This window comes from Colias croceus, chromosome 5 (assembly GCF_905220415.1).
Source record: "Colias croceus chromosome 5, ilColCroc2.1".
Lineage (NCBI taxonomy): Eukaryota > Metazoa > Arthropoda > Insecta > Lepidoptera > Pieridae > Colias > Colias croceus.
In genome coordinates, this window is record NC_059541.1 from 8,904,945 (window position 1) to 8,919,895 (window position 14,951).

The window sequence follows — 14,951 nt, forward strand, 5'->3', positions numbered from 1 at the left end:
TTTGACAAATTTTTAGCTCAGAGGAAATGAATGAATATACTTTTTTTTCTTACGTGCGTGGGAGGCTACAACCGCTCACCCCCCCAACCGAGCTCCAGCTGACGTTCACGAGGCTTCATAATACTATACTTTGATGCATTTTACTAATTACCGCTTGAGAGGAACTTGGTCATGAAATCTGCTTCTGGCTCCCGGACCAATAGATATTTTTTTGTTTTTATTCAAAACTAGCTTTCCACCCGCGGCATCGCCCGCGCTGTAAAAGAAAAACTCGCATAGTTCCCGTTCCCGTGAGATTTCCCGAGTAATATAAAACCTATCCTACCTATGTCCTTTCTCGGCTATCAAAATATCTCTATACAAAATTTCATGCAAATTGGTTCAGTAGTTAAGGCGTGATTGAGTAACAGACAGACAGACAGACAGACAGAGTTACTTTCGCATTTATAATATTAGTATGGATTATTATTAGGTATATGTATAAGATAGGTTATTTATATATGATTCTTATCTGAGTCATTATAATCGTTATAATAATTAAACTGAATAATTAATTAATTATCTAAGAGCGGTTTTATTTTAATTAATACCTATGAATAAACATAATAAAGGAATGGTTAATTTTAGTTAGGTATATAATAATATTATACTTTGTAAATTAGGTAATCAAGGTTTATAAAATTACATATTTACGTATGCATTACATGAATAATTATGAATAATGTATTTTTTTTAGCATCATGCATGAAAATATTTGCTCAGAATTATTGAATACAACCGGTCAAGTGCAAAATCAATTACAAAAATATTGTACTATTTTTTACCAGATTTAAACATGCATGTTTTATTTTTCCGACAACAGACGGATAAAACTTGGTACCTAGGTATATATTAATATTTTAACTAAGATTTTAACTATGAGCTTTCAGAAAAATCAATGTAAATTTTGTTCCAAATTAAAAACGTATGGGTTCAGAATATTTTGAGATATAGTTGGTTTGCGTTACTTTGGCATTTATAATTGTCGTAATATAAGATGACCGTGCAGGTCAAAACAAACATGCACCGACCCCATCAAACAAAGCTCTAGCCAAGCATTTCATATGTGCAATTCCAATGACACAGTTGATTTAATCAATCGATTTCCACGGCTGGGAAACGTAATGAGCGCGTAAACGCATTCTGTTTGCGGATATTATTTCGCGTAGAAAGCCTAGTCTTGGCTCATGAGTCTCGATGCGGCGTGCGACGGACACCGGTTTTACCGGCAGTGCAAGTCCGCTTCTCTCGTCGCCTAGACGCTCATAAGCGAAATGTGTTCTTAAGACTTACATCGCGTATAGTTAAAGTGCGACAATGAATGAGTCAGCGGCTGTAAATGATACTTGGCAGTGGTATAAGGATGTGGTGCGCTCGTGGTTGGAGGACCCCGGCGTGGAGGAGTTCCAGGGGCTCAACATCAGCTCTCTGATGATGGATCAAGCGTATGTGGTCGGGGAGGCTGATAGGAACGTCGCTGTGTACAGCGTTTCTGATGATTGTTTTAGAGTAAGTCGGAAACTTTAGGATTTAAGTACTTATTTTTAGAGCAAGTAAGAAAACTTTAGGATTAGAATAATTAAGAAATAGTGTTTCTGCTCGGAGTAAATATTACCAATATGTGATAAGTATTGACTAATAAAACATTCAGAGTGTTAGTAAACACCCATAAAATCTATTGACAGGTTTATGAACCTATAACTACTTACGTCCTTCGTTTGAAAATAGATGTAAACACTTTACTAATCTCGGTACTTTTCAACTGTATCAAAGTGTCTTTGTTTGTATTGTGAAGTGAATCATTATTTGTGACTATTGAGAAATGGTTCTAAAAGCTTCTGATATAAATAATAATTGAGACAAGACGCGCTTTACCAGTATACTTGTAATCATGTCCGGAGAAGTAATTTCGTTGAAGTTAATATTAATATAATATTATAAGAAGATACGAATTATCTACATAATGATATGAATATATAACAGAGGTCATAAATGTCATAGAATATTTATAAATATACCCATTTATCCATACTTGATATACTAATATTATAAATGCGAAAGTAACTCTGTCTGTCTGTCTGTCACGACTAAACTACTGGACCAATTTGCATGAAATTCTGTATGGAGATATTTTGATACCCGAGAAAGGAGTAAGGACATAGGCTACTTTTAATTGCAAAATATGTACCACGGGCGAAGCCGGGGTTATAATTGTGTAAAAAATGTATATTATGTATTTTATGGATGGATAGGTACGTACATAACATAATATGGATAAGTAGGGACAACAACAACCATTACGTTTACAATTTTATTTTCGTTCATCATGAAAAAGATGATTGGTTTGGAAACATGGAGACAGTAGGTTCATTGTTACGACCATATTTGTTTATACCTAATTACAGTCACGAATTTAGGACCAACCTTCAACCGTTTAAATTTAAACATTTCAATACCTACCAACATAATAATTATGTTTAATATTAAGATCAACTTTGAATAGAATCTAGCTATTAAGTCGTTACTTATTAGCAATGCAATCCTGAAAAATTAACAAAACGATTCGTTTGATTTAAAGTACCTATACGACAATAACTCCTTAATTATTATCTTGCATATTACAAAGGAAGAGTTAAAAAATATTAAAGTAGCGAATTGGAGCCAGTCCAAACTATAGGTTTATTATAATATAAAACGAGATTTGAAACAGGGATTCTGGGGCAGTTGTCCCACTTTCATTCAATCTGAAAAAGCAATGTTTTTAAGAATGCACAGAATAAAATGCATTTGGTAATTGTTAAATTTTGGTTCGTACCTGTTACACTCTCCACTTCTGAATTACATTCTCTTTCTATTTCTCTTTCTAAATACAACTGTTGTATAATAAATTACGTCTGATTACGAAATCACTCTTTATTTCCTACCCAACAAAAGCGTAATGGTAATGGGCTATTAATTTCCATATATTCTAAGCGACACTGCATATCAACATTCAAGTGAATTTTTACGGCTTCCGTATTTTTGGATATACATAATATAAACAAACGTTTATTGTTATTTTAGTAAAGAACTTTCTTTTTTTTTATGCATAACATATTCCATACACACATTATTACATACATACAGACTTTTAAACTCTATAATTATCATCAAGTCGTCAACACCGTCGATGCGTAGAAAAATGAGAAGAGTTTTATTGTAATAATTACTACCAACGGGTTATGTTTACCGTGTGAACCTATATAATGCACAATTATTAAGTTCAACTTTTAACAAATTGTTTGGAGGCGTCATAAATTTTAAAATTACCTATTAAGGCTAACAGGAACTTGAATCAGTTTTCTCACTTCACACTGATGATCATTGATGATTTACAATGTGCAGTTAATATACTAAGTTAATTGCTAAATTATGAACCAACCACGTCCTGTTACACTTGTATATTATAACACGCGCGATTTCTCAAATAACCTTCGAGTCGCGTGCATTATTTTGAAAGTACTTATCTATTTAAATATTCAAGTATGTAAGTTGTTACTAACATAGATATTGTCATTTTATTTGGTTCACGAATGCGTGAATCTGCAATGTCTGTCTACTACTAGTACTATGTGTATGCTCTACAATTTAATGATTCAAATTGACGATTCTGTTATTTTATACTCAATTATTGATAGAATTACTATACAGAGATGTTTGTTACCAAATACATACATTATACTTCAATGATATGCTAAAAAATATGCTGCTTGAAGGGCAGATTTATATTTTTTAACTGCGTGTCACATTATCACATTATGAAGTGCGTTGACCTTTTGATTGATGGAGCCGATGACGTGTCGAAGGGATTTTCCGGGGAAATCACGTATCCCCCTCATTAAAAATTTCTAATTATCTTTTTATATCTGTCATACAAACATTATATTTCGTTATTGTTAAAAACAAAGCAAACATATTACAGTATATTATAGTTTAATTAAAAAATATTTCAAGACGATTTTGTATAATCAAAGATAATTGAGTTATCTTAGATAATAATTAATTGCTAAAAATTTATTTATATATTGTTTGATTGGCATATTATATTTGATTCGCATACTTCTATATACCTGATACCGATCCTTTAAAAATGATATGAACGACAATTTTATTGTCCAATTAATAAAATAGTAAATTAAAGTTTGTGTATACTTTTTCATCACTGTTCTGATTTCATTTACGCGATAACTAGTGTAAGAGATGTAATTATTAGTAGCTATGTGTGTCAAATATTTTGATCACGCGAGCGTGTGTAGAGAAATTGGAATTGTGGAATAGTTTGCTTTGATATATTTGTTATTTTATTTATATAATATGCTGGTAGATCATTAATAAATATAAAAAAAAATATAACAATGAATGTACTTACCTCTTCTTTGTAGATCTAAAGTCTAAACAATATTATAAATTATATATTTCACTACAATAATTTAAAAAATTATGTCGTAATGTTTATATAATTAATAATAATAATATTATATATAGGCATAACAGAATGGCTCTTGGCTCTACCAAAAACTATACTAGCAAATTCTAGATCACCTAGTATAAATTAAAATCTTTATGTAACTAATATGTTATCTATTTACTGTAAATTAGGGTAAGTTCGCTCTTCTATTCGCTCCAGTTTTATGTATTTTAAGTAGGTATTGTATGCTGTAATATTATTGTATATGATATAAAGTAAGATTCGTAAGTATTTGAACTCATCCAGATCGTTATTTCTCGTAATATTGTGCACATCATCTTATGTAATTACGAGGCAGTGTAATATTTTCTTACAGTTTTTGCTTTTCAATTTGGCGGTAAAGCCGCAACTCGTTTTGAGTCTGGTCGCGAATTCCGCGCCTTTTCGAGACTCTCTTACATAATTACACCTTTCTTCTCGATACCAAATGCCAAGTCACTGAGAAACCACGCAATGTTTTAGCAAATACTTTTGTAGCGTACTATAAAATACATTGGATGCACGATGGTCGATGGCACGATGAAACATATCATCTGAAATCGTTTGATCATATTTATTTATAGAGGAAAATAAAAATCTGTTTTTTTTAGAACATTTTAAAAATGTGGCATAGATGTGATCATTTGAGATATTTTAGTGAAGTTATATTTTTAAAAGACTTTTTTTAATAAACGTGTTTATCGGTCTCTATATTTTTAGAAGTCTTTTATTTAATTTTAATTCTAAGTCTTTGTTACAAATTTGTAGTGTCCCTTCGAGCTGCAAAAGTCTATATCAGCCGGATTTGAAAGCTGGTGGGTTGTGGATACCGCGAAACGCGTCACCTGGAGGGTCTACATGGACACTTCTGAAGATTATATGAGTGTTCGGAATACTTCGTAAGTTATGTTTATACTACATATAAATATACCTAGTTACGAGTCGACTTTGTACATATGGTACCTTCCATAGAAATCTACATGGTACCTTCATACCATATGTACAGAGTCGACTCATAATGCTATCATTTATGCGACTATTTTCAAAATTATAAACAAATAGGACCCACTTTCAAAAGTAGGCAGATATATGACGTGTAAACCAATACGTATAATTACTTAAGCATTTTAAAATATACCAAAAGCTAAAAAGACAAAAGCTAAATTAATTGGAAATTTATTTTGTAAGGTTCGCAGTGTAACTAGAAAGTCACATTCAGAATATTCTTAGTAACATAACGCGGGGAAAAAATAAGATACATACTGACTTGGTAACATGTTTCGCAATTTTTCAACATGGTTGACAGTTCTCATAGACATTTTACAATCTAGAAAGACAGTTTAATAGAACTTGTTTACTGAGGTAGAATTTTTATTGAGTTTTCACATCAAATATTCCTACAGTGTTTCACATTTGTCAATCTTGAGTAACATCATTATTTTTTTTCTATTTCTTATAGCAGAGCCTATACCGGCACCAAACCAAATATTATAATGTTATGTTCAATTCAATCAACTCCTAAACAATAGAATGCAAATGAAACCTTTATTGACATTTAGATTTTGTTAATGGCTGGTTGGCAAAAAATTAAACAAAAAGGAAATTTTGTGATGCAACGTTCTCAATTAAAATTGTAGAGCGCGCCAAAACGAATACATGTAATATATGCAGTCGGCAATCGATAATATTTTATGATACAAAATTTTATCAATATTATAATATTTGCTATGTTACCTTCATTTCAATTATTTTGTTTTATTTTAGGGGATTGATTTGTCAATTAAGGCCATATTTGGGAGAATTTGGAGTTTACACTTTGAATGTAACCGGCGAAGGCTGTGATGTTCGAACCACAAGGGAACCAGTCGATATTTATATGCGTAAGTATTTATTTATTTATTATGTAATTCATGTTAACTCCAAATTTCCAAAACCATATAAACAAAAGTGTTAATAAATTTGCAAAATGGATTTCGACATAAACATGCATTTTGCTTATAATCCTTTACCATCTTTAGAAGTAACGACTGTAAAATGCAAATTCACAATAATAAAATTGATTCCGTTGTCCTCAAGAGACCCTTGACACAAAAATATTCAATTTCGCCCTTGTCTAGATTTAACATGATATCCGAAGACGTTATCTCGCTCTTGACCTGCTTCAACAATTTTATTTTATCTACAATCTCAACTTTTAGTGCACTATTGTTAGAAAACATATGACATGGAATAATATTTTGCGTTAGTCAACATGATTCATGCTTGGGCTTCACATTGTTTAAATATTTCTTATAATTTACATTTTACAATAATGATAACGTTGCATTATTTCCGACTTCCGTGCTGTTCGTTTTTGTAATTACTTACTAATTATTATTATGTTAGACTCTTCAGAGTTAAAAAAAAATAAATGGTACCTTTAGTTTATAATTTTTGTGCAGAAAATGAAAGAGCCGACAGTGAAGAGGGATTTCTTTCGAAAAAATGTAAAATCTGAAAAAAAAACACTAAATTAAAGTTATAAGCTAAACGATACGGAATTCTTCGGTCTTCAACTCACTTCTGAAATTCGCATATTCAATTTAAAATCCAATTTACCTAGCTCATTCTAATATTACATTTGTTACAAAGCCATAGTCAATGACAAAAATATAAATATCTTAAGATATGTTTCAAGATCAGTGGGGCAGTGCCATCTGGTCGAGTTGTTATAATATAATATGTATTATTGAGTCGTAATGTATTCCTATATGCAAATTATGGAGGTCAGTGCTTTCAACTTGAAGCTTTTATTACAAGAGCATTCATAAGGTTTGCTATATTTAGATATTATTACCTATTTATTTCATATCAAATAGCAATTTATTAATTTTTTGATATTATATTATAAAATCAAAATATTTCATAATCAATCGAAAGTTCGCTATCTGCCTTAATATGTCAAAATGTATTTTTTTTTCGTGACAACGTCTTATTCGATAGAGCCGGTTGCACGCACGAAAAAACATGACTCATGCGGCGTTACCTCGCTCTGACTCATCTGAGGCGTTCCATGTAATGCTTGAAGTGCAAGCGAGAGCACGCAACGAGCGACAAAGAAGCACAATCGGACGTTGTCACGTTCAACTATAGTCAGTAAACCTACTTTACAGACAACCAAATTTTTTTTTTAATGTAAAGTCTCCTTTTCTTTGTTTATTTTAAATTGATATATTTATAAAAAAAATTTTGGGTAATAAACTTTACTGGTTCTAAAATCGCATTTCCTAACTTATACCTAGTTCTAGATGAGGTGACGATTATTACGATTTGTTCAATAAATGACCTACAGCCTACTTGTGCTTTATGAAATCCACAAAACAAAGTACACTAGATTTATTATCGTGTGCAAAGATTACAATGATGCAGTTAAAAATAATGATTGTTGAGACTTGAGTTAAATGCGATCACAAGCGCGTCGTCACGCACTTAGGGACAGAGAAAATTAAGAAATTCTAGCGTAACAGATTCACGTATTGGAAATAGCGAAAGTTGTGGTTTATGTTAAATCGACCTTTATTTGTATTGTAATGATATTGAAAGTTTTATTATTGATAAAAGTGTCATGAGTCAATTTGTATAAGATTTTATTAGAAGGTATCTTTTGCGGCTGAATCAATTCAATGTTGAAGAAAAATCGATGATTCTATCGATCGAAATAACAATAAGAAGAAACATATACAAGTATATATCTTCAATTAATTTAAGCATATCTTTATTCTGAGTAATTATACCAATTTTTAAAAATAAGTAATAAGAAAGAAATAACACCGTCTCGGAACTCTTGTCAATTAAACAATAACGATGATCATCTTGTTATTTAGGCGGAGATCCTGTATTGAATTCTTCCAACCTCGGGTTCAACGATTTGATGAACTTTATCCGCTGCCAGCCTACGGTTGTTGACAGGATATTTTAACTGTTCAATTATTTCTTACGATTCTGTACCCACTGTATGTCTCATGCATAATGCATTCTGGTGTCTCGGAATGTTGGTAAACATGAGGAATTTCACTTTACTTCCGTTGCCAATATTTCCACAGAATTTAGCGTTTATGTAGAACATAATATTCTTATTAATAGCTTTTTTATGTTCAAATAAATCAAAGTAAACGAAAAATGCATTTATTTACATGTATTTTATATATATTTACATTATATATAGTAAATTCAGTCATAACGACAATCAATACATTTAAAAGCTGCAATCTCTGGTGTAAATATTATAATGCCCGTAGGCTTTATAAAAGAGATCCCAGAAAGCCATGCTCTCCTTGTTTATTCGATACTCAAGTTTTAGATCAGCATCAATAATCATGTATGGTCGATAATCCTTTCCCGCCGACTTCCATTTGACAGGCAATATATCGTCAACCACAGGCGTTGGATCACTGAAAAACAATAATTAATAATAAATTTATTAATATTAAGGAAGACATTACAATAGGAGTAAATATGAAATCTTACCCATATTTTACAAAATTGGCCCACAATTTTGTAATTCGTGCAATAAGCAATTTATTTTTCTCATTAGCTTCCACTGTACCACCGAAATTGAAAAGATATTTTAATTCTTCGTTGTGTACGGCATCGTCTTTCTCACTATCTCCAACATAACTAAATTCATATTGGTACACTGGTTTCGCATTTTCCTTTAGTAAGTTAGAGGTAGTGCGTTCTATGGGATGTTTCATAAGAAAATCCGTAGAAAAATTATCTAATTCAAATGATAAATCTCTCGAACTTGGTTCGTCACCAATGTAAAAATGTTGAGCAATTAGAGCAGCTTCTTCCATTTGTTCATTGTTTAGATAAAAACTTTCTTTTAAAGTCTCATAAAATATATTGGACTTATAATATTCATCATCTTCGTTAGCATTAGTACCATAATACTCGTTGCTAGTCTGACCTATTAATATCGGAGTCCCTTTAACTTTCTTAGCATTTGAAAGAGAAAATGGATCCGTGACTATGAAGTTCTCTACTCCGCTAAAAGACCTTTCTTTACACGGCCTTAGTTTTAAATCCAAATCTGCAGCTGCACCAGATACTAATTTGTGATGTGTGCCTTTGAGGAATTCTAACGCTTCAGATGTGTCTGTGGTATTGAATCCAAGGTGTAGAGCTAATTGTTTAGCGACTTCGACATCTGCGTTGACGAATGACCCAGGTTTATGAGGAGTACCACTTTGAGCAATTACTTTACTGAAAAGTTTGTCTTTATTGGAATATAAGTGAAGTAAAGCAGACCCTGCACCTGCACTTTGCCCTCCAATGGTCACGTTATAGGGATTTCCTCCAAAAGCGCGTATATTTCTTCTTACCCATGTAAGAGCTTCATATTGGTCTTTTAGACCTTGATTTCCGGGAACATTAGGTACGTCGAGGCACATGAATCCATAGGGACCTAACCGATAATTAACTGTGACAACGACAATTCCTTGTCTTACTAGATTTTCAGGATCGTAACTATTAGCACTACCAACGACATAGTTACCCCCGTGAAACCATACTAATACTGGCAATGGATTTTGTGAACTAGCTATCGTAGGAACGTAGATATTCAACCGCAAACAATCTAAAGTTTCAATTGCATCACTATCCGATCGCATTGATGATTTAACAGTTTGCGGACATACTATGGAATCGTCATATGCGTTAAAGATTTCTTCATCAAAGCCGGGATGATGACGTGCAGCCTGAAACATATTAATTTAGTTTTTTATTAAGATGAATTACTTATGTTACATAATATTTACATTTATCTTATCTGACGTAAATGTAACTCAGCAACATACGATAATAGTAAACAATAGTAATTGTTAGATATTGAATTTATTAGCGTTAAACAAACATAAATGTATAATAGCATGCAAAACTTACTCCAAAAGGATTGTCCAAATCCACTTGCGCATATGGTATTCCCAAAAACTGTGAATAGTTCGCGTCGCTGGATTTTAAGCCTCTTACAAGTCCTTGATCAATTAGCACTAATGGGTCAACTCTTACTTGGGCCGAATACGCATTACTTATTAAACTAAAAACACAAATTATACTTAAAATTTCCATATTGTCAAAGATCCATGAATGATTCTCAAATGCTTCCCAGCTGAAAGTCACTTTCAAAATGCAATATCTATGAATGCTTTCGTGATAATGTACGTGATGATGAATTGATATCGTTTTCATCTAACTTATCATGTACTTGAAGTTTGATATATTCAAGATTATTTTATACAAGACAAATCCCCAAAAATGAAAGGAATTTGTAAGGGTTTTTCAGGTATTAAGTTATTAATCTGCATGATTTAGTTTGATTAACAATATAACTTTACATAGTACCTAATGATCAATTAATTTGTATTTTTCGTTTGGCGCCACAGGCAATAACTGTATTTCTCGTTTTAATTTTGTCACAGCTTTGCTCCTACTGCTGGGATTACTACTCGGAATATGGGTGGTGTACGGAGTATTGAAGCTCATAATGTCAAGGGTGAGGAGGTCTGCAAAGCTACGTTATGGAGACAAGGAACTGGCAATACAACAACGGTTACGTGCTCTGGATACATTTAGAGGGTTGGTCTTTTATATATTCGACACTTGTTAAGCATGTAAAATTTTGTTGGTATGACATATATGACGGTGACGGCAGCTGCTTTTATTAGGATAGAAGATTGTTGTGTTACTAGATGTGTTCTTTTCATTATTATTAATTTTAGGAAGATACCTGATTATTATCTGCACTCTTTGTCTAGAAACAAAAACACGATGATTCCTATTGCATACCTAGATATTGGTTCAATGATGAAGTCTGCAATAATATGCCATCAGCGATGCATACCTCGCAAATCATTCACTTCAAGCAGTAATCGATACAAAATTGAAAAGAGCTATTGCCATATTAAGCATATCATTGCTCGCGTGAATGTTTTTCTTTTTATGTTCCCACGGAACAAATGTGATGTTTCTAACTTGCATCCACAACTGGTTGTTTCATACTATTTATTATGCGTTTAACAACTGAGCGGGCAATATGTGTAATTAAACAACTATAATTAAAACCACTCCTTTTATTAATAGCGTAAGGGGTATACGGGTTATACCTGTCCCGATGTCTGAGAGGACTTCCGTCTCTTTTATTTGTATTAGTTGGAAAAGGATACAGCTATAGTATGTACTGACTGTACATAAGATATTAATTTTATACGTAAAACGTATTAATAGTTCAGGATACATCGCCCATTTTTGCAAGTGACTACTATCAAGCTAATTTTCCGTTTGTCGCTTTATTTTGATGAGACGCCCAATAATTTCGTGTACGAAAGTCTCGATTGTGGTAGCTAACAGAGATAACAAATCCTTGTTATCTCTCCTAAAATTAATAATAATGAAAAGAACACATCTAAAAAAATTTTTGATTTGATGGTTCTCAAATATTTATTACTAACTGAATGAATTTTTTTTTGTTCAATCTCAAGATAATTACCTAAATTATTCGAAAAAATATTTGTCCTACAAAATCTATGGTTTGTTCAAAGAGTCCCCCTTTCTAAAGTGTATCGATAACGAGGTCATCATAAATGATTACTAACAAGCTGATTTTTTTGTTTTCACTTAGTTAATGTTTATATAATTCAACAGACATATTGTCCTACAAATTGCGTAATAAATATTTGAGAACCATCAAATCAAAAAATTTTATCTTTGTTATCTGTGTTAGCTACCACAATCGAGAGTTTCGTACACGAAATTATTCGGTGTCTCATCAAAATAAAGCTACAAACGGAAAATCAGCTTGATAGTAGTCACTTGCAAAAATGGGCGATGTATCCTGAACTATAAGTTATTCTTTGAGCTTATAGGTTAATTAAAGTATAAACGAACCAAAAATAGATCGAGGCAAAATATGACAGTCTTACAGAAAAAATAATAAAATTACACTTTCTTGTAAAGTACAAATATGTTAGTGAGGATACTTTAACTTTACGTTCCACGAATATCAGACGCATGTCTTGTATTGGTGGAACATGAATTATTCGTTTCCTTTTTCATTGAATATTAAAACGCCAAGGACAAAGGTTTTGATTTCATGTTGAATGTTAAATATTTTAGTTATTTTTTTTTATTATTTTTTTGCTGGCGAGCTGGACAGCAAAACGATTATATTATTAGATTCAAATGTTATAAGAGGGTTTTTGTAAAAGCTTTGTGTAAGCTTCTTATACTAGGTTTTAGGACACTTCTATCTCATCACACTATCTTTTAGCATGGCGATATTTTTCATGATATTCAGTACGGGGGGTACTGGTGGCTCTAACATTATGTTCTCATACATATTATTAGAAGAATTTGTTTGTTATAAACCTACAACGGTTTAGCTTTAAGGTATCTTCTTGTAAATTTACATATAGATACAATTATTAATCTTTTAGAATGGCGATAGTTTTCATGATATTCGTGAACGATGGTGCGGGGGGATACTGGTGGCTCGAACACGCGACATGGAACGGTCTGGCCGTCGGGGATTTGGTGTTTCCAGCCTTTTTGTGGATCATGGGCGTGTGCGTTCCACTCTCTGTGAAGAGCGCTTTCGCTAAGGGCATCCCGAGGTGGAAGATATTTATACACATTGTTCGGGTGAGTTATAATGTTAATTGTTTTATTAATAAGGTTATTGGTAAAAATGTTTGATACAGATGTGCAACAGGTACATTTTGAGTGTATTTTTTCTGAAAAACTTTTTTTTCAGAGAAACTTCTTTAGGTGCGTTGACAGTAATTAAATTTCAAGGTTGTTTCATGGCAATACCGCCACGTTATGGATCTTGGTTAATCTTTGAACCTTGCCAAAGAAGTTTCACTTCTGACACTTTTTTACATGCAAATGTAGTGCTTTAACTAAAGTGCTTTTCTGAAATTTGAACTTGTATTCGAATTATCAAAATTATTTTTTCGCATGTATTCGTATGACGACATATTTGTACGTTATGAGCACGTAATTTATCTTATACTTATTACGGATAGGCAATTGTGCATGAAACGTTACGCTTTATGAAGCAAAAATGCAATTAAAGGCAAATTCTGTTTCTACTATATTATAGACTCGTTGCTTTCTATTAAATGAAGTCCCAACCAAGTCTTGTTAGTAGTAAAATGAGTTAAAAAATATGTTGTGCTTTTTTATAGTTTGTGATGTTAATATTTTTTATAATAATCAATTTAAAACAATGTCCTATACATTCGAAATTTATTTTCCTTTATCATTATTATACGATCACAACTGTCTATAAAAACTTAATCGGCCGATTGATATAACAACTACATAATATCGGTAGATCACAAACAGATGATAACTCTAGTTTCTACATTAGATACAGTTCGCATCTCTTTGACGCAAAATTAGATTAGATGGAATCTGACATAAATGTGCCACACCCCGGACACTCCATACAAAATTATAGTTTTGACAGTCACACTGTAGAGACTGCAAATGTGTGTGTAAACTCTTTATGGTTGGCACATTTGTGACTAGCGTAAAAAAAAATTCGCGTTTTTCTGATGAAATACATCCGTAAACAGCACAATATCTAACCATTTTCTACGAAAAACGATAATCACAAATCCAAAATAATAAAATTGCTTTAAGTCAATTTGATTAATGTTGTCAATCTTCGTTGCGTTTCGTCTAAAGACGTCGTTGGTATCGTCCTTGCGGGGAAATGGGTACCATAACATGTCTGATCGTGCGGGGTGAGGTAAGTGTTTAATTTTGGCGGGAGGCGGAGAGTGTCCGTTCTGTAGCGTTTAGCTACTATTATGTATTCTGTGAATGTGCTTAAAAATGAATTTTTAAATATAAAGTAAGGTGATAACGAATGACCTTGATTTAAATGTGCCTAAATCTTTTATAAATTACTGGGTTTCCGCCCGCGGCTTCGCCCGGCGCGCAGTCAAAGAAAAACCCGCATAGTTCCCATTCCCGTGGGATTTCTGGGTTTGCGTCATTTTCCCGGGATAAATAGCCTATGTCCTTTCTCGGGTATCAAAATATCCCCTTACCAAATTTCATGAAAATTGGTTTAGTAGTTAAGGCGTGATTGAGTAACAGACAGACAGACAGAGTTACTTTCGCATTTATAATATTATAGTATGGATTATAAATTATCTCAAGCGATTATTAGAAGGGAAATGGCAAGTGAAGAGTTTGTTGATTAAATATTTAAATAGATTTAGTAATTGTTTCGTGAATACTTAATAAGTTATATTTGCCATAAAGTAGGCTTTGATAAGAATTACATAACAGCTAACCGAACGCTGACTGCGCTCGACCAAACCAGTCCCTGTCGTTTATTTGCAATAATGTAGGAAGAGACGCCGGTTGGTTTAAC

At 32.5% G+C, this 14,951-nt stretch overlaps 2 protein-coding genes across 3 annotated transcripts in view; one reads left to right on the forward strand and one right to left on the reverse strand.

Annotated features, from left to right (window-relative positions):
* The first annotated feature begins 1,193 nt into the window (after window positions 1-1,193).
* Window positions 1,194-14,951, forward strand: part of LOC123692132 (heparan-alpha-glucosaminide N-acetyltransferase) — a 33,154-nt gene continuing 19,396 nt past the window's right edge. The window contains exons 1-5 of one of the 2 annotated variants that reach the window (XM_045636787.1): window positions 1,194-1,548; window positions 5,294-5,424; window positions 6,290-6,405; window positions 10,984-11,140; window positions 12,997-13,201. In XM_045636787.1, coding sequence (XP_045492743.1) covers window positions 1,357-1,548; window positions 5,294-5,424; window positions 6,290-6,405; window positions 10,984-11,140; window positions 12,997-13,201 — 801 coding nt within the window. In that variant the 5' untranslated portion in view covers window positions 1,194-1,356. The remainder of the gene's footprint in view (window positions 1,549-5,293; window positions 5,425-6,289; window positions 6,406-10,983; window positions 11,141-12,996; window positions 13,202-14,951) is intronic. The other variant, XM_045636786.1, reaches the window with a different exon arrangement.
* On the reverse strand, window positions 8,754-10,661 carry LOC123692133 (carboxylesterase 4A-like). Its single transcript, XM_045636788.1, has 3 exons — window positions 10,448-10,661; window positions 9,032-10,263; window positions 8,754-8,955 (listed from the first exon to the last, which is right to left on the reverse strand). The coding sequence occupies exons 1-3, from the start codon at window positions 10,631-10,633 to the stop codon at window positions 8,760-8,762; spliced, it is 1,614 nt and encodes a 537-aa protein (XP_045492744.1). The 5' UTR covers window positions 10,634-10,661; the 3' UTR covers window positions 8,754-8,759.